Source organism: Vulpes lagopus, chromosome 17, assembly GCF_018345385.1.
Source record: "Vulpes lagopus strain Blue_001 chromosome 17, ASM1834538v1, whole genome shotgun sequence".
Classification (NCBI taxonomy): Eukaryota; Metazoa; Chordata; class Mammalia; order Carnivora; family Canidae; genus Vulpes; species Vulpes lagopus.
Genome location: NC_054840.1, coordinates 25,795,997 through 25,816,748, shown reverse-complemented (window position 1 = coordinate 25,816,748; position 20,752 = coordinate 25,795,997). Strand labels below are relative to the sequence as shown.

The 20,752-nt window shown below is 39.9% G+C and overlaps 1 protein-coding gene across 1 annotated transcript in view; it reads right to left on the bottom strand.

Annotated features, from left to right (window-relative positions):
• The window catches only part of MCF2L2 (MCF.2 cell line derived transforming sequence-like 2), a 183,353-nt gene that overhangs the window by 132,862 nt on the left and 29,739 nt on the right, over window positions 1-20,752 (bottom strand). The window contains exons 2-3 of the mRNA XM_041731529.1: window positions 17,948-18,031; window positions 9,233-9,347 (exon numbers count right to left, since the gene is read on the bottom strand). Of these exons, the coding sequence (XP_041587463.1) occupies window positions 9,233-9,347; window positions 17,948-18,031 (199 nt within the window). The remainder of the gene's footprint in view (window positions 1-9,232; window positions 9,348-17,947; window positions 18,032-20,752) is intronic.

The window sequence follows — 20,752 nt, the reverse complement described above, 5'->3', positions numbered from 1 at the left end:
TTGGTTTCTGCTCAGGTCATGATCTCAGGGTTCTGGAATAGAGTCCCATGTTCTGGCTTGACACTCAGCACCAAATCTGCTTGAGATTATCTGCCTTTCCTTCTACCTCTCCCCCTGCTCACACTCTTTCTAACACAAATAAATAAATCATTTTTTTAAAAGTAACAAGGTTGCTTTCTGCTTTAAAAAAAAAAAGGGGGGGGGTGCCTGGGTGGCTCAGTGGTTGAGCACCTGCCTTTGGCTCAGGTCATGATCCCGGGGTCCTGGGGTGGAGTCCCACAAAGGGCAACCTACAGGGAGCCTGCTTCTCCCTCTGCCTATGTCTCTGCCTCTCTCTGTGTGTCTCTCATGAATAAATAAAATCTTTCTTTTTTTTAAATAAAATCTTTTTAAGAAAACCAATGCATCATTGTTATTTTACATAAAAAATTCCATACTGAGACAAACTGCCAATCAGTGTGAGGACAAAATGCAGCCATTTTCTGACATTCAAAATCTTTTAAGATTCACTTACCATACACTTTTTCTGAAAAAGAAACAACTTGAGAGTTTTCCAGTGAAAACTAAATCACTATGTAGTACACTTGAAACTAATATAACATTGTGTGTCAACTATACTTCAGTAAAAAAAATAATAATAATAATTAAGGAAAAAGAAGGAACAACCTTCCCAGAAATAAAATAAAAAGCAATCTCAGGTTGACATGTGGGAGCAGGTTCAGACAGCAGCCATCCTGAATTATTAGGGAAGGCCAGATAGCCTCAAAAACAGTCTTCCAGGATCCCTGGGTGGCGCAGCGGTTTCGCGCCTGCCTTTGGCCCAGGGCGCGATCCTGGAGACCCAGGATCGAATCCCACGTCGGGCTCCCAGTGCATGGAGCCTGCTTCTCCCTCTGCCTGTGTCTCTGCCTCTCTCTCTCTCTGTGTGTGACTATCAAAAATAAATAATTAAAAAAAAAAAAAACAGTCTTCCAAGAAAAAAAAATATGTATTACATAAATTCTGTGATAAAAAAACCTGCAAGATATTAATAATACAGTATAGATATATGCTACTCTATAAATAAAAAAAGAAAGGCAATTTAAAAATGTCAAGGGAAAAGGTATATAAATAAAATTCATGGCCTGAGTCTGAAATGAATTAAATGGTGGCATGATTTTGAGCCACTGATGGATTTTTACAAAAGAGAACCCATTTTACTTTAACACATGCAGCACTCCTTTAAGTGAAACACGTTTAATGACATAGGACTACATTTCTCACTCTGGAGTCTGACTATATTACATATATAAATGCATTGTACTGATTTCTGTGATTTAGAATCAACCTATAGTCAAAGAAAAAAATCCACGTATAGTAAAAGTATAAAATATATGTTTTACCAGCTGAAAGAAAGTGGTATGTATGTGAAAGAATTTGAAGGACGAGAGAGAGCAAAGAAAGCTGGAAATGTATAGTAGAAAATCAACAGATATTATCTAAGGTTGCTGGATGACCAGACAGAAGCTAACTGTGTTCTTTAAATTTATCATAGTAACTATGACATGATCTAAGAATAGCAATGCAAGTAACAAAAATTAGGGGGTGAAATGGAGCAAAGACAGAGAAGCATGCAAAGAAGTATGCAAAGTCATTTTTCATAACAAAAAAAACACAAGATATTGTCTAAAGATGATAAATTTAAAAATAAAAACATAAATATGTAAATTAGCACCATGGAGATCACTACCATAACATTCTCTGAAAACTTTTGTTGTGGCGGAAATAGCACTGTGCCAGGAGCCAGGAAATTTAAGTCCTAAGCTTTATTTTTCACCAGCTATGTATATTTATTCAAGTTTTCTTTCTTCTACCAGGGCTTAATATCCATCTTTGTGAATGCAGATAGTTCTCAAAGTGTGGTCCTCAGACCACAGCAGCAGCAGCATCTCCTGGAAACTTACTAGGAATGAATATTATTTGGCTTTGCCGAAACCTATTGAATCAGAAACTCTGGAGCAAGACCAGCAATCTGTGCCTTAACAAGTCCCCCAGATGACTCTGATGTGTGCTAATATCTGAGAATAACCAATTTAGACCAGGGACCAACAAACTGCAGTCTATGTGCCAAGTTCATGCCACACCCATTTTGTGGAGTTTTATTGCAACACAGCCACACTCGTTTGGTTTATATATTATCTCTATTTGCTTTTGAGCAACAAAAGCAGAGTTCAGTAATTGAGGCGGAGATCATACGGCCTACAAAGCCTAAAATATTTACTCTCTGGTTCTTTCCAGAAAAAGTTTGATAACCATTAACCTACAATATTCTGACTGATAATACTAATTAGACATCACTACTAAATTTAATTCACTGTTTATCATCCCAGTGAAGTTGTAAAGATTATTCAGTCAGAAAGGTATTTTGGTTATTAATGTCTAGAGTCCTTTAAAAGATATTATAGACTGACTGAATCCTCCTCCCCCATCATTCTCAGGATCCCTTAAAATAGTAAGTAATATATAGTAAAGAGCCATGTAATTCCACCACATAATGACTGGTGGAAGGCATGATGAGTTGATTTTTAAAAAGCAACGTTCAGGGGGCCCCTGGGTGGCTCAGTGGTTGAGCGTCTGCCTTTGGATCAGTTCATGATCCCAGGGTTCCAGGATTGAGTCCAGCATCCAGCTCCCCATGGGGATCCTGCTTCTCCCTCTGCCTATGTCTCTGCCTCTCTCGGTCTCTCATGAATAAATAAATAAAATCTTTAAAAAATATATATTATATATATATATTTATATAATATATATATTTGATAATACCACTAAGGCCAAATTCCAGATATTTACAACCACTAGCACCCATAAATTCAAGCAAGACGCTGTGCTTTGAATGTCTAAAGAAACCGAAATTGATGGGACACACGGGTGGCTCAGCGGTTTAGTGCCGCCTTCAGCCCAGGGCATGATCCTGGAGTCCCGGGATCGAGTCCCGCGTCGGGCTCCCTCATGGAGCCTGCTTCTCACTCTGCCTGTGTCTTTGCCTCTGTGTGTGTGTATGTGTGTATGTGTGTGTGTGTGTGTGTCTCATGAATAAATAAATAAAACTCTTAAAAAAAAAAAAAAGAAAGAAACCTAAATTGAGCATAATCAGAAAAGGCAAAGTGAGCTCCTATCTGAACTGGACAGGTGACACAAAACAGGATAGTAAGGATATTCTAAAGCAAGTGAAAAAAGAAAAGCCATTATACACACACTAGGTCATCCTACTGGTAAGAAATGCCATCAGACTCAGCTCTTACACAGAGGACGGGATCTAGCATATTAAATTTTTTTCTGCTCCCCAGAATAGTTCATTCAAATTCTCTTGGCACTTAAGACTTTCTTACCAGTGTCACCATTTATTCATAACAAATCCATGGGGTTCTCTCTAGTTTTGACCCTTAGCTAGGTGTCTAAGATCTGGCCTCTCAAAGCATCCCTCCTGAGGGCTGAAACAAATCCACCCACCTTGCGCAATGCTGCAGGCCAACAAAACTTCCCACCCTAGACTTCTATCCTTAGAGGTCAAACGAATGTTCCATCTCCCTGACTCTGGGAAGTAATTCCACAGATTCTTGCCACTCAATCAAAGCAGCACTTTTTCAATTAATGCCATTCAAAGCCACTTAAAAACAGGGGCTTTTCTACTGCCTTCATAACAGTAAGAGGCTCAGATTGAATTCACTTCTGTTGTAGGGCTGGTTTCTAAAGCTGACAAACTGTTACAATCTCATTCAGTTTTTTAATACAAAGGAGCAACTCTCATTATAATTCACAAGGCGAATGGTAACAGTGTCCTTCTCCCCTCCTTTCCTAAAGATAACATTCTATCAGACAGCATATCATTAATGAGGATATGACTCGTTTCAAAGACTATTAATCAGGCTATTAATCAGGAGGAAAATGGACATAGAGAATTCATCAAACATAAACAGACCTCTCAACAGATTCATTATAAACCCTTTAGAAACAGTAAATAATCATATAATTCCCACTGTTACACAATATAACTTATACTGTCTAATAAAAGTACTTTCTCCAACCCCTTTCAAATAATGAACTCAGAACTGTGAGTAAAACAAAGAAATTGAATAGAGTAATTCAGTAATAAAAATATATTCTTAGTTATACAAATATTGATTTTGAGAAAAACAACTGTGATCTAAAAATAGCTAACCATCTTAGTTGTTCAGAATGTTTTACCAAGGCCTTTGCCAACCACTTGGCTACAATCTGTAGCCACAGGAGATATGTTTTAAGTGACAATATCTTACATAATACCTCTGAGAAACTAACCCCTAGAATTATCCTGCTCTTGTTTATTAGATTCTGAAAACCCTTAGTAGTATAGACACATAGCAGACAGTACCTGATAGGCTAAAGTCGGCCCTCGGCTATTACTGGAAACAGGGTGATGTGGCAATGATACAGTCATATATATTTCAAGAGCATCAGATCCATGTGGGAAGATTTCTAATTCAATAGTTATGCACTACATGTAACTCACAAAGAAATTACAGAGTCAGGGAAACTCAGGAAATAGAATTTTTGCTTATATTGCATTTAAGGAAAAGAAATACAGAACTGTGAAAACAAAAGTAAAATTTTGGGTAGTGTCCTCTCTGTCTTTCAACTTCCCCACACAACCTGCTACCACATCTCATCCAAAAGCTAAGCCTGATTCCACATTTTCTTCCTCACAACTCAAATACCTCTTCCCTTTCCTCACTGTGTCTCCCTGTCAGCACCTAGCACAGTGAGTCCCACCCTTGGCTGCACCCTGGAATCACCTGTGGAGCTTTCAGCACTACAGAAGCCCAGTTCCACCCCGAAAAAAAAATTCTGATTTAATTAGTCTGAGTTCTAGTCTGGACATCAGGATTTTTTTAACTCCCCAAATGATCCTACAGCACCTGAGTGGCTCACTCAGGTGTTTAACTCTTGGTTTCAGCTCAGGTCATACATGATTTCATGGGTCATGGGATTGAGCCCTGCATAGGTCTCCATGCTTAGTGCAGAGTCTGCTTGAGATTCTCTTTCCCTCTGCCCCTCCCCTCACTTGTGCATGCACTTGCATGCAGGCCTTCTCTCACTCTCTTTCTCTTTCTCACTCTCTCAAATAAATAAGGGACACCTGGATGGCTCAGTTGGTTAAGAGTCTGACTTATGTTCAGGTCATGATCTCAGGATCCTGGGATGGAGTCCCCCACGTTGAACTCCCTGCTCAATAAGGAATCTGTTTGCCTTTCTCCCTCTAGCCCTCCCCCCACCTTCCATGCTCACACACACACTCTCTCTCTCTCTGTCTCTCCCTCTCTCTCTCTCTCAAATAAATAAATAAAATCTTTTAAAATTTTTTTTAAATTTTTAAATAAATAAATAAATCCTTAAAAAAAAACCAAAACTCCCCTAATGTGCAGCTAAGATGGGAACCACTGTCCTAGCATATTTTTGGTAAGGAAGAGCCAGGCAAAAAAGCAAAATCAAACAAGATGAGGGCAGCCCGTGTGGCTCAGTGGTTTAGCGCCACCTTCAGCCCAGGGTCTGATCCTGGAGACCTGGGATCGAGTCCGTATTAGGCTCCCGGTATGGAGCCCGCTTCTCCTGCTTCTCCTGCTTCTCCTTCTGCCTGTGTCTCTGCCTCTCTCTCTCTCTCTCTCTCTCTCTCTCTCTGTCTCATGAATAAATAAATAAAATCTTTAAAAAATATAAAATAAAAAAAATAAAACAAGATGAGACTAACAAAATCAAAATGAGGGCTCAATTCCACATGCCCAAACAAGCAGTAAGATCTGTGATATGAACCCTAACACCAAGCACCATCAGCAGTTTCTCACTCTGCCCTACCTAAACCCTTACCAACTCCAATGCCTGTCCTTCCTGTCCATTCTTTTCTACCCAGTCCTGCTATCAAGCAAGCTCACTCCCCTTCACTTTGTATCTGTCCCAGGGTAGAAGCCCCTTATCAGTCTCCCTGCCTCCTTTTCCTGGCTCTGTCTGACCCACCCTGCACACCACCAGCAGATTAATCTGGTTGTCATTCTCCTCAAAATGTCCCATAGCCTCTTCCCACTATGTCTAAACTCCTTAACTTGGTGGAAAAGGCCTTGCCTTGTCTGTTTCCAGATGTCTTTCCAGCTCTCATTTCTCAGTACTATGTGAAAAGGAGCCTTGCTCTGTTCTGATCAATGTGCATGGTCTATAATTCCCCAAACATACTCCATTTAAAACTTCAAAACTCAGGGGATATTGGAAATAGAAGCCAAGTGTTTTGTCCCAGATAGCACAGCTAGTGAGCAGTAGAATGTGGATTTCACTCCAGACTTGGGCTGTGTCCAAACTCCTAAATGCCACCCTATTCTCTCTCTCTGGAATGTGGCCTTCCATATCTACCTGTGGAATTCTTACCTATCTTTCAAGGCTATTTCTTCCTAAAGCTTTCCTTGTTTTTCTTGTCTGAAGTGATTCTTCTCTCTTTTGTTTATCTATAGCACTTAGTTTTGCACATGTCACAAAATACCATGACCACAGAGTCCTATGACTCTGTCCTACGAGTCCTATGAACTTCCTGAGGTTCAAGATACTGTATCCTGGCCTCGTTGGTCCTTTATAGCACCTAACAGCACCAACCACCCTGTTGGCACTTAGCAAAGATCTGGTGAAGAATGAGCGGCTGCAGGAAGCTTTCTGCACTCACCCAACCCAGCCACAGTGAGAGGTCCTTATTAATTTCAAGCACAGAGATATCCTTTCCCTGCCCTGGGTATCCTGCCATCCTCCTCTTCAAGTGCATCAATTCTTCCTTGTTCTGTGTCATGAGCCCTAATGCCTGTAAAATATTTTGTAACCTGGGAAAGGCTCTGTTGCCTGGTAACCACTATAAGATACATATTGTGATACATAGGAATCATAAAAGAAACAAGGGTGGTTTCATTCTTTGGAGTCTGAAGTGGAACAATTCTCTTTTTGGGCCTTCTTACCCATTGTCTCTGTTTTATGTTGAAAGAAACAGGGGTGGGGCAGCAAGTGGGGTATGAGCAAATGCCAGGAAGAGGAAAGGTGAATAACTGGTCAGACAACTATTCTTTCTCAAGAGACTAACAGCATTCTAGGAAAGGGAAAAACTCCTTATTTATAAGAAATGATGTAAGGAACATTAGAGAAGGAAAAAGACACCAGGCCAAAGCATTTGTCCCTTATTTTGTCGTATCTTGTCTTCTCCATCTGGGAGATAGGGGTCCTGCCCCTCAGTGCTTCTCTCTACACTGGTTCAGATGGCACTCAGGGTATGTTCCTCACTGTGACTCAGACAACACTGCAAGCACAAGATGAAAACCACCCATTTTGTTTAGCATATGACTGCATCCAAGGAGTCAGTAAAATTAGACAGTGAATTTAAAACAAATCAGAGAATGAGGGGCCACTTCTACCTGTTGCCCATCTCCCTGTGTACCCCTTCCTTTGCTGCTCACCATGGGAGGAAAAGTTGCTAAACTGATGGGTTTCTTAGAATGCAATTGAGCCAAAGAGGGAAACCAAGTCTAATTCCCTATAAGCCAAGGAGGTAAAGGCAGCAGTTGAGGACTGGGGTTCCCCTCCTTTTTGTCAACAGCCTCTTTCTCACCCTATAAGAAATACTTTTTGATTGAAATGAATTATATCGGTACTGGAAATTCCATCAACGATACTTCTTGAGAACCTACTATGTGCTGGGTACTGTGCTAGGGCTAGAGATACAAGGTGGAAAAAAAGAAAATAAAACAAAAGCATTGGCCCCTACTTGAGCTGCTCAGCCTAACAAGAAATGCAGAAATAATTTCCATATACTATGGGGTTATAAAAGAGGTAAGCTCAGGAGTCTACGGAAATGAAGAGTCTGTGAGAAGCAGAACTGAAATCAGAGAAGGAGTCCTTAAAGAAATGAGATCAGATTAAGGGCTGATGAATGTGTAGAAGTTAGCCAAGTCAAGAAGGGTGGAAAAAGTGCTCAGTAGAGAGAACCACATGAGCACAGCCCAGAGCCATACAGCATCCTTCCTTTAAGCCAATAAAACCTCAAACCCTCACATGTCTGAGTAATATACACCATATTCAGAGATCAAAGGAAGGAAGGAAAGGAACTGGTGAAATATAATTTAAGCACTAAACTTTGAAGAAGTGCATTTAAAAAAAATCCCTTGCTTTCTCTGAAGAAACAAGAATGATAACAAGCAAAAACAAAAAACAAAAAAAATTCTTTTAGAGTGGGTTTGGTTAAAGCAAACAATGCAACTGCCTCATCTCCCACAGGTGGGAGGAAACACCGGATGGCTTTCAATCACAAAGATGGTGTTGACCTCAAAATCCCATGAGGCACACGGAAGATAAGCTAAACAGCACACACATGGCCTAACCTCACGGCAGTTAGGTGAGAGATGATCTCATAAGCACTATAACCCCATGGAGGGCAGGGCTTCCTGGGCTGGAGAGTGGTCACCACACTAAGACATAGGTCTGAACCCCACTCCCAGCTCAATCTTTGTCTGTGAAATGGCTGTCACCAATATGAACTCTATCACACACACACACACACACACACACACACACACACACACACTCCCTGGAGGCCTGGGTATTTACTGACTCAACCAAATAAAGGTATGAGGCCTGGGTTAGAGACTGTGGACACAGCAGATCCAAAAACATCTTTGTCAGGGTCTCAGCTATCAGCACAGTTTTTACTCCTGGCCTTTGCTTCCTCACTCTCTGCCTTAATTTCTCCATCTGCATAGGACAGGTATAAAATCTGCCCCAAAATTCCTTATTTGGATGAGATAAACTAAATTAACTCCTAAAATGGCTTGACCTCCTTGAGCAAATGGCTATATGTCCCAGATTACAGGCTCCAGAAAGCCAGAATCACCTTAATCCAGAGCAATGAATCTGAAGGGACAGGTCGGCATTGGCTCTTCAATCAATGTTTCATTCACTCAACAATGTTTACTAAGTGCCTCCTATGTGCACACCAGAGTCAAAACACTCATTCACCATTATTTTCTACACTCTTCCTCCAACCCTTGCCTGTGATGGACAGTTATGAGAAATTGACCAAGCTACATACTGGTGTCAGCTGTGCTCAGGGAAGATTACATCTCAACTCAGCCCTGCCACATGGGAAATTCAGAATAAAGCCAGTGACTAGGAAGGCAGCAAACTGCTGTGTTCAGCTCACCTGGGGATGCTAGTCAGGTAGGTCATGACATTCAGAAAGTCTTCCTCTGGGATGTGTTTGAACCCCACAAACTCTGGGAAAGTGATGATGGGTGCACCATCTTTCCCTCGACCTCCTGCAACAAAAATGAGTGGTCAAGGTATTAACAAAATGTTCTCCTGTTGCATCCTGCAGGTAAAGGAGATACATATTGTCCTCCCCCTTTTCTGTCTGTATTATTTCAGACTAGAATGTGAGAAGTTTGACACCAAACTATTTTGAACAAGTCTCTTCTCCTTCATGCTTGCTCAAGTGATGTCGTGAGAATTCAATTCCTACATCCTTTGAAGATAGTTATTGTATAAAAGGTTAGTATTCATTTAACTATTTTAGCATTTGGTAGAAGAGTAAATAATGCCAATACAAATATATAATATTATTCTTCATTTTTGTAGTCAGTAAATATCAAAGGTAAAAGAGCATGGTGATTAAGAGAGTTCATTCTAAAATCAGACAGCCTGGTTCAAATCCTGCTTTCCCACTTGATTTCTATGTGATTTGATACAAGATACTTAATCTCAATAGAAGTTTCCACATATATATATATATATATATATATAATAGGAATAATACTTGTACTTACCTCAAAAGGTATTGTGAGGATTGAGAACGTATATGAAAAGTACCTTAGTAGAGTGCTTATTACATATTAAGTGCTCAATAGAGACTATTATTATGGTTATAATTATTACAAGGAAATAATCTTCTGCCCTTCAATAACTTACCAACAGGAATATAAGACAATGCTATGAAAATAGAAATGTAAAATTAATATTTAAATATTTAATCCATCAGAGCAAAGGCCACTAGATAAAACTAAAAAGATTCTATTTCCTCATCTCCTTGCAGCTAGATGCAGCTATATGACTGAGTTCTAACCCTATGGTTCCTAAACTGTGTTCCAGGTACCCAGGGAACCATGGTGAACTCACAAAAGCACCATAAATATTTTCTAAATTTTTGAGGAAAATAGCAATAATTGGAATCTTATAGGACACCATGCATGCTACTAGCTTGAGGTAGTTCACAATTAAATTGCACTATACTCTTTTGCATCTTTGTGAAGTTGGTTTTTGGTGGCTACTGAGATAAAAAGCAAGTGTAGTATGAAATCTAATGTAGAACAGGAAATGAGGGTGGTGACATCCAGTCTCATTCCAAGGTTTGAGATTATTATAGTTACCTAAGAATGAAATTAAACATTACTTTTTCTTTCAATTTATGTATTGTTGTTGTTGCTGTTGTTTTTCAAACAGCTAAGTTGTTAGGATGTTCAGACTTACCAAATTGTTTTAACTGTTAGGAATTGCTTTTGGCCAAGAATAGTTATGGAAATATTAAGATAGACTGAGACTTCTGAGACTGAAAAACTAAGGCACCAAAGACTGAGAAAGTTGGGAAACGTATGCCCTAGCCAATAGTGTAAGAGCTGAATTGCTGGGAGCACCTTCCAGGTTTATGCCCATGGAAGAAAACTACTTTAAGAAAAATAAAGGCAGGGATCTCTGGGTGGCTCAGCGGTTTAACGCCGCCTTCAGCTCAGGGCGTGATCCTGGAGACCCAGGATCGAGTCCCATGTCGGGCTCCCCGCGTGGAGCCTGCTTCTCTCTCTGCCTGTGTCTCTGCTTCTCTGTCTCTCTGTGTGTCTCTCATGAATAAATAAATAAAATCTTAAAAAAAAAAAGAAAGAAAGAAAAATAAAGGCTCCCAAGTGAAGCCAGCTACAAATGACTGTATGTATTTCACATCCATGAAAGAGGTAGGGCAGGGTGTGGTTTAATGAGAATTGTGTGATTAATGAGGGTGTGGGATCAATGAAGAAACTAGAGAAAAGGTAGACGCAGAGAAGCTGTCAACCCTATCCTCAGGAGAGAGAGGCCTGGCCCACCATCACAAGAACCTAGGCCAGGTCACCAGTCTCTCTGATGACACCACCATTTAAGATCATCCAATCTACTCTGCTGCTCTGAGTCCACACCTGATAAGCATCTTCTGCTTATACTCTGACTGTACATGTAAAACATTTCCAGAGCCAAGATGTGCTATCAAGCAAACGTAAGTATTTGTATCCTGCAGAGTAAGAGAGCCTGGTGGTTTTCTACACCAGTCTCCTCTAGGTATTGTTAATGCATGGTTAGGCTCCCAGAGACCAATCACTATGGAATGACACTGTGTGATACTTGTCTGGATGACTAGTCATTCTTCTCCAAGAAGTGTCTCTTTATTAATTCTACATGTTTATTTTAAATTGTAAAGCAAAGTTTAAAGCAAATTAGATGCTTGGCATCATCAGAGGCTGCCTCATGATGCTGACTGAAAACAACTTAAATCAGGATACTATCAGCTTTCACCTCATATTCTTCCTCTTTGCAGTTTTACAGTCATAGGAAGGCTTAGATAAACACAAAGTAAGGGAATTTACATCTCTAGTCAGGCTAAATTTAGATGCATTATAACTGTACTAATTGCATAACCAATATTTACCAAGAAAATGGCAAAACCATTTCAAGGACTCAAAACACCCTAGAATATTCATTAAGATATGATTATACTATTTAATGATTCTGACTTTTATTGTCAATTATAAATTAAAGCTCTTCATTACTAAGTAGATAAATATAGGTGGAGTGTTCTTATGTCTTGGTTAATACCAATACTGAACACCAGAGAGACCAAGGTTAACTGGGGAAACCACCTGCTGTTGAACATTAAACGTAAGGGACAGAAGCTCCAAGGAAACAAAGCAAAGCCTCCATAAGCGCATTGACAACCCATAGCAAGGCATTCGGTGCCACCTTGTGAGAAAACATGGAAATGCAGAAGGATGACAGTGTACCAGAGAAGTGCTATTCAAGGAAAATCAAGAAAACCAAACTACTTGGAAGTTAAATGGTGACTTAAATAAAATAAATTTCAGTACTCTTGGTATCACTTTTTACCTGTTCGTTAAATGGAAGAGGACTAAATTTACTGCAGAAAACAGCAGTAAGTTCTTAGGATACAAAAGACTATTCCCATGAGGTTCTGGGTGTTGGCTGGCACAAACTTCTGTCCTATGAAAAGAATTTATAATGCTAGAAAATCCTACAAGAAGATTGTGAAGACCAACAATGAAAGAGAGTGAAGCAGCTAACTGCTATTTGCCGTCCAAAATCCATTTTCCTTTTTTCTCCCCAACCCCCCCCCCCCCCAAAAAAAATGGACTTTAGCTGGGAAAATGGCAATACCACTTCCTGGGAGGCACTTTAGAAATCTCAGGGATTTCTAAATAATCTATCCTACATCCAAATAATACCAAATAATCTACCCTACATAATAAAGAATTGTCCCACATCCTGTGTAATTTCTGAATATCTTAATAGAAACTCAATGGAAATGAAAAATCCATTTGTAGTGATTAGATCCTATAAATTCTGCTTTATATATAAGAATAAAGGGGTTTTAAATATGTTTCCATTTTATTAAGATATAATTGACTTATAACATGGTGTTAGTTTAAGGTATATATGTAATGATACAATATAAGCATATATTGTAAAATAATCACCACAGTAAGTTTAGTTAACATCCATCACCTCACAAATCACCTTACAAAGTCTTCAGATCTAATCTCTTAGCAATTTTCAAACACACAATATGGTACTATTAATGATAGTTACCATGCCATACATTATATCCCCAAAACTTATTTATCTTGTAACTAGAAGTTTGTACTTTCAATATATATTGAAATATATATTATTTTGCTATTCTTACTTTCCTTTTATTTCTCCTTTACTATTCTCCTTTTCATTTTTTTTTCAATATATGCGTAAGTAGCAGTTACCTATTCACCCTCTGTGAGCACACAAATAAACTACATTTGCTACGTTCCCATGCTATTAAGTGTATCCATATAACTGATGCAGGTTCAAGTCAATGGTATGTAGTGTGTATTGCTGAGCTGAGGCTTTTAAAAAGAGGTATGCTCTCTTTTCCTGTTTGCTTTCTGGATACAGGTAATAAGACAGCCACAAAGTGGATAATAGTAATATGAGCCATAAAGTGAAAGGAATCTTCATGTGTGAGGGAAATGGAGAAAAGTCATCTGCTGATGAACGTACATGCTGGGCTGCTCCAACTAAATTTCTGTTGTATTTGTTTGAACTACTATACACCTTTGAGTCTATTTGGTATAGCTATTGAGCCCACCCTAACTAATATAGATTACGGTATCCATAAATTTCAATTTAGGATAGTGAGGAGGCAATACAAATTGGTTGTCATAAAAAGGATTTCAGTCCAATATTATTAAGAACCATTTCCATAGTCTACACTGTTCAATACAATAGCCACTAGACATATGTGGCTGTTGAGCACTTGCCATATAACCAGTCCAAACTGAAATGTGCTGTAAGTGTGAAATACAGCGATGCCTGGGTGGCTCAGCAGTTGAACGTCTTCCTTTGGCTCAGAGCATGGTCCCAGGGTTCAGGATAGAATCCCACATCAGGCTCCTTGTGGGGAGCCTGCTTCTCCCTCTGTCTATGTTTCTGCCTCTCTCTCTGTGCCTCTCACGAATAAATAAATAAAATCTTTATTTTAAAAAAGTGTGAAATATAAAGTAGATTTCCAAGACTTAGTATGAAAAATTGTGAAGTATCTCAACAATAATTTTGAATATTGATGACATGTTGGGGTATTTTGAATATATTCGGTTAAATAAAAATGCTATTAAAATTAATTTCATGTGTTCCTCTTTGTTTTTTTAATATAGTTACAACAAAATTTAAAAGTACATATGTGGATCACAGTATACTTCTATTAAACAGTACTGTTCTTTACACCTTCTTGCATTGGTTTCCATCTCCTGGATGCCAAGTTACTAACTCTATCTCTGATTCAGAAAGAAATTTTGACTCTGGTTAGTTCCTTAATTTAACATTCTTCATTGTTTCATTGAGAATTTCCCACTTAATGGGAGGAAATGCAGTGGACTCCACAAGCCTAGGAGTATTTATGCCTTCATTATTAATTAATTCTTAAAGGTGTTACATTAGAGAGAGAGGAAACTTCAAAGATTCCAAGGGCAGAAATAACCATTAAAAGAAAAAGGAAATGATTATTCATTTCTTTTTTTTAATTTATTTATGATAGTTACACAGAGAGAGAGAGAGAGAGAGGCAGAGACACAGGCAGAGGGAGAAGCAGGCTCCATGCACCGGGAGCCCGACGTGGGATTCAATCCCGGGTCTCCAGGATCGCACCGTGGGCCAAAGGCAGGCGCCAAACCACTGCGCCACCCAGGGATCCCTGATTATTCTTTTAATTAGAGGACAGGTATTATGATAGACACTGATAAATGGCTAATATATAACCAACCCCCTCTCCCCAGATCACCTTCTACTGAAGCCATTTAAAAGATAAATGTTTGCCTTTTCTGACTCTGTTGCTGGTAGAAATGGCTACATGACACAGTCCCACAATGAGACATAAGCAGAAGCCTACCAAGAGCTTCTGGGAAAGTTTTTGCTCTCCTGGCAAAAAGAATAGAAGAAGCCAGCATTGCTCCTTTTCCTTCTTCCTGCTTTGGACACAGACTTGATATCTGGAACTACAGCAGTCATACTGACATTAAGGCTTTAAAAACAAGATAAACATCCAAAGAATCACAAAGGAGCACCCTTAATGTCATTGAGCCTCTGATCCAATACAAGGAATTTCTACTTTTGGATCTCTTCTTATGTGGCTTAGAAAACAAACAAGTCCATGGGCTAAGTTCTCTTATAGCCAGATTCTATGTGAGGCACATTCCTTAAAACAATCCACTTTACCAATGAGAAACCTGAAGTTACAATGACTTACTAAATGTGTTGTAATGTGAACCCAGAATCGCCTGAGTCCAAAGCTTAGCGTGTTTCCTCCACACTAACCTGCTTATATTCTCTTATTTCCTGGCTAAGCCCTAAATTTAGAAATATCCTGAGTTCACTGGGAACATTTGAGTTGTCTTTCAAGGTCAGAACCACCAGAGGCCTAGCCCTGGTCACTATCCGGTTCCTGCTGGTGGCCCCTGCTCACAGACTTCACCATCCAGAGGCCTCAAACCCTCTGGCCACAGATCTGGGTCAGCCATCATGCAATGAGTCTCTGCTCTCCCACTAGCCACGGGAGCACACGCAGAATGCAGCAGGCCAGGCAGCTGGGGCCTCTGTGAGATAAAGCCTCCATCCTGTCCTTCCCAGCATTCTTGGTTGATGGGGCCTCTGGTTCTTTCCAAAAGCTCGGTGGAATCTGCAGAAAAATCTGCAGCTGGATTTTCGTCACCTTGCCTGCTTGAATCAGGAAACAGAAAACTCCTGTGACCCAGAACAGACCCCATAGCTGAGTTTCCACAGTGATGGAAAAAGACCTAAGCACAGAGCTTTCTGTTTCACAACCACAGCAATGCAGGTTACCCAAAACGGCCTCATTACTGACATTTGCTACCACTTCAGGTAAAGATGAAAAGCAGGCCCAGTAATTCCAAGAAAGTGCTAACTCAGAGAACCCCAAGGCTACCCATATGCTTCCAGACTTGCAGTGTTGCAAATGCTACCACAGCTAATCCATGCTTCTCTCTCTTAAGAAGGGCAAACTTGAGGCAACTAGATGACAAAAGAAGCTCAAAAATGAAAGGATTGTCTTTGCCATGGTCAAAGGGACCTTCCTAAAACAGAGGTGTCCTCTTTGGTCCAGTGTGGGTTTCTACAGTTCTGTGTTCTCCATTAAAGGGTGACAATGATCCCTATTACTGACTTAGTTGTGGCATTATACACCATTCCAACTGTGAGCATGGCTTTGGTTCCTTATACAAACTGTATCATATTGAAAACTATTTTTTGTAATATAATCCTAAAATAAACATTTTATGGGATTAAAATATTTCAGGGAAAAAAGTTACTTAGTGGTAGTTGCAATGCTAAGTATTTTTCATACACTATGTCTTTGATCCTCAAAATTATGATGATCCCACCCATTCATTACCCAAACGAAAAAAGTGAGGCTTAGAGAATTATGTTGCTCAAGGAGATACAGCTGGCCAAGAGCAGAACATACTTCCATATCTAAGACTGTCTGGTACCCATGTATTTATGTTTTTCTTGTCTCGCTTTTGAGAAATAAGAATAAAGAGAAGCACCTCAGTAATATTCAAAAAAGGTAACTTTGGAACACTAAATGCACAAACTAATCAGTCACTGGACTCCTTCCCCCAGATGAGCCATTATACATCCTAGAATCCTGGGATTGCTGGGGCAGTGGAGTTTTGGTGTAAGGGCACAGAAATCCACTCCACTTCACCCCATCATCTATTCCAGACCCTGATGCACATGAGCCTTGCAGCCTTCTGTGGTAGAAGGCCCCAGCAACAGTTGCCAGAAACCAAAAGGGCAGACCCCATGATACCTTTCCTTTTTCAGAATCCCAGCTTCCCAATGAGAAGCTACAAGACTGTATCTCAGAAGGCTGGTTAGGTTCTCCCACCAGGGCCAAGACTGTGGTGCCTAGGTGGGGGATATGAGGAGCAGCCCTCACAGGACAGACCAGGAGTACTCAGATAATTTTGAACTGAGCTCCTATTATATTATAGTTTCTGATCTAAGCAATACAGGTAGAAATAAGAAAAATGAGGACTCTACTTTAGAGCCTTCCGTGACTATATGAGCAGTGACCAATGTGGAGAAAATACCAGAGAATTCCCCAGAATGTCTGGATTGTGTAAGATTCCCCACTTAGGACACAACTCTGGGATGGGGAGAGGTATCCTAATAACAGAGACTGCATTTCCCTTAAACTCAGTAGGATAAGGACTTGAGAGTAGATTAAATATGATTTACAGAAAGGAAAGAAATGTGACTTTTTTTATATATCCTATGTTGTAGGGTTAAATTCATACCAGCTTCATATTCTCTCTGTGATGGAACTAAGGTAGTTTTGTTGCTTTTTTCAGATGTAAAAGATGAAGAGAGTGACTTGCCACCTTATTCCCCTGTGTGCTAAGGACAACTAATCTCACACCATGCCTTTAAGACGGGTCTAACCATAATTTAGGGTATGGCATGTACCTCCAGTTTCAGTAATCAAAGTCACGTCACCATTGGCTAAGTGAATAAGAAAGAAGGGTACTCTGATAATGACAACTTCTCAGAGTTGTGCCTAGCCTCAGAAAATGTCTAGCCTTCTGTGAACATTAACCTCTCTTTATTCTCAAATGCTCAATGGAAATCAATGCATTAAACTTAGGTCCATAAGAGCTAAGAATAAAAGACAAATCTCTCAGAGAACAAATAACCTCACCAATGCTCATGAACCCTTAAAACCAAACCCTCTTAAGGTTGGATCTTGGAAAAACATCCAATAAGAATGTTGGAAGAACATCATGGTGGCAGCTGATATCAGTAGTGATTACTTTTTCCTTCCTCAAAATTTCCTTAGTTCTGTTCTTTACAACCTTAAGGAAGACGAAATTCCACCCAATAGCAACAGGAATGACATCTATGAGATCTGACCCTCCTCCAGCTGTTCACTGCAGCTCTGGGAGAAACTGAAGGGATGACTAAGACTTGAGTATACCATTCATCAAGGTTCAAGAGCCTGAGCCCACCCAACAAGACCCCCCGTAACAAAATCTGAAATACAAATTAATTTGCTCCTTACCTGAGAGAATGGCAAACTGTCTGTGAAGTTGTTCAATTATATCCACTGCCACCGAGGGCCTGATTTCCTGCTGCATAATTTCATCTGCACAAATGAAATACAAATTAGGTTAAATCTGTGAAAATCACAAAGAGAATTTAAGAAGAAGGGGGGGAGAAGGGGAAGGGAAGCTTCACTACTAAGGAAATCTGGGACTTATCTAGATATGGTTATAGGTACATAATTCTCATGAGAACTCTATTCCTGAGATGCAAGAAATGGATCTGGGTTATGTGTGGTTTGAAACTTATACCCATGAGCACAGGAGCATTCTAGAGCCTCTTACAAGACTTTAGGAGGGTCAATGCAAGGAAGGGACCCTGAAGCTTAAGCTTGAGTAGCTTCACAATATAGCTGCTGGGATAATCTCATTATCAAGGCCTGAACTCAAGGATCTCTCTACTCCTTTAGGTCTGCAGGACATCTTAAACACAAACAACAGAAGTCACCAGAGTTCATCTCAAGCTGGGTCATAAAATCCATTAGAGATTTATGAAAGTTCTTTGCTTTTTGTCCCCTTACCTCCCTCATTCCTTCCTTTTTGCCTCCCTCCTTAGCTACCTTACTTTTTCCCTTCCAGAATACTTCAAGGGGCCCTTCCCACTGCCAAGTATGTTTAAGGAGGGACTTCTCATTTTGCTGATGAAAGATACTGAATAAAAAGTTACAGGTTTCCAAGGCAAAACTTTGAACCTTTCAAGTACAAACCTACAAATGTCCTCTAACTCTAAGAGTGATCTGTAAGCCCTACGATTTGCATTCTACCCATTTGGGGGAAGGGGATTAAAGAGAGGAGAAAACTGAATGGAAATTCTTAACCTGGACTGGAAAGAGGAAGACATTTTCATACTCTCACTGCCTGAGATATTATTATTCTCATTTAACCATTTCCCAGAGAATCTCAAAAAATGAACTGGTTATTGTTTCTATAGCAGTTAAACATCAGGTAAGATTAAGGCACCAGTCAAATAGTCTTGTATATTAATGCTAAATAGGAATCTCCCATTGATTCAGCCTAGAGTCAGGGTAATGGTATGATATTGCAACATTGCAGTCAGAAGGTTATATTTTGGAAGCTCCTCCCAGGACCTTGATTTCCACTTCTTAGCTTTAGTGTGATGGTTAAAGGAGATGATGTATATGGGGATGTACACAGTAGATAGCAAATACTAGTTATATTCCTTAGTCTAGAAAGGCTTTTCTAGACTGTATTTGTTTTCTGAAAGTCTTTTTTTAAAGATTTTATTTATTTATTTATTCATTCATTCAAGAAAGGGAGAGCATGCAAGTGCACACATTCCCACAAGCAGGGGGAGGAGTAAAGGGGAAGGGAGAGGCAGGAAAAGAATCTCAAGCAGACTCCTGACCTGAGCCAAACTAAGAATGGGAGTTTCAACCTACTGAGCCACCCAAGCACCCTCTGAAAGTCTTGTAAGGACTGGGGCAAGTGAGAGCTTAAATGCCAAGACCCTTCTCAATGAATCTACCACTTTCTCTGGAGGAAAGCAGATAAACTCAGGCCAGAGCTCCTTCATCCCTCTTAATCTTTCCACTCTGAATTCACTAAAAATTCATTAAACCCCTGCTTCACTGTTAAGTTTAGTGGGTGCTATAATGGCACTGTAGTTTTATGTTTGGCAAAAAGGGGGGCCTTCTCGGTTTTATACAGAAACTAAAAGTATTTAACAATAAAATGATATTAACTCTTATATCTGCTTAAAAATGCTCAAGCACTCCCTCCCTCCTGCCAAAAATGTATGGAGCCGGGGGAGGAGAGGATGAAATCAGATTCACCAATATGGATAATTGTTTAAGCTGGATGATGGGTCTGTGGGACCCATACAATTCTTTTGCACATGTTTTATTTTTTTTCATAATAAAATATAAATTACAAATGGAGGCCAATATAGAGAATTTAAGCAGGAATACAAGTTATGCAATTGAAGACTTTTTCAGAATATAATCTCCCAGTAGTCTAAGAAAGTAGCATACCTAAAAATAGATTATTATTTTTTCATACTTGAGGGAGTATATTTAAGAGATAATGAGCCAAAAGAAAAACCAAGATCATAAGACGCAGTTTATTGTTATTGTACTTCAATATTTGAGGTGTACTTTACACATTTTAAATAGGTAAGATCTGAAAATGAACAACAGAAGCGAGTTAAGCCAGCCATACTCCAACCCATCTCATTTCTTAAATGAAGAAATGGAGACCCAGAAATATTCTGACCTTCCCTGTGGTCATATAATTTAAGCATGGAGCCAGGGTCAGCTTGGGATCACCTGACTCTAAGAGGACAAATCTCGACCTTCCGTGATAGCAATTCCCAGACCCTTGGTCTTCAGGAGTGCTATCTTCTATTACCCCTGAGAAGATTACTAGTGTCTCTCATCATGGGAATTTTCCCAGACTTCCAACAGAGACTTTTCCCACTTTTCCCATTTGGGGTTACCAAGTGAACAGGACTAAAATGTGCAATTTGTTTTTCAAGAAGAGAAATGAGCTGATTTGCCTTTGCTGAGATAGCATGGCCCCCAACGAGGGAGTGACAGGGTTGTCCTTGAAGATTTCCCCACAAAGGAGCCTCAGGACCCCACCTGGCCAGCCACAACATATCATGTGAGTTTCTCAGACTCAGTGCTGACCCAGAGCATGGAGATGACCTCAGACACACCCAGCCTCTAGTGATGCCTGACATCTATGGGCCTTTGGAAGAAGGGCAAGCTCAGTTCAGCCCCAAACAGGGCACATTCATACTCTGA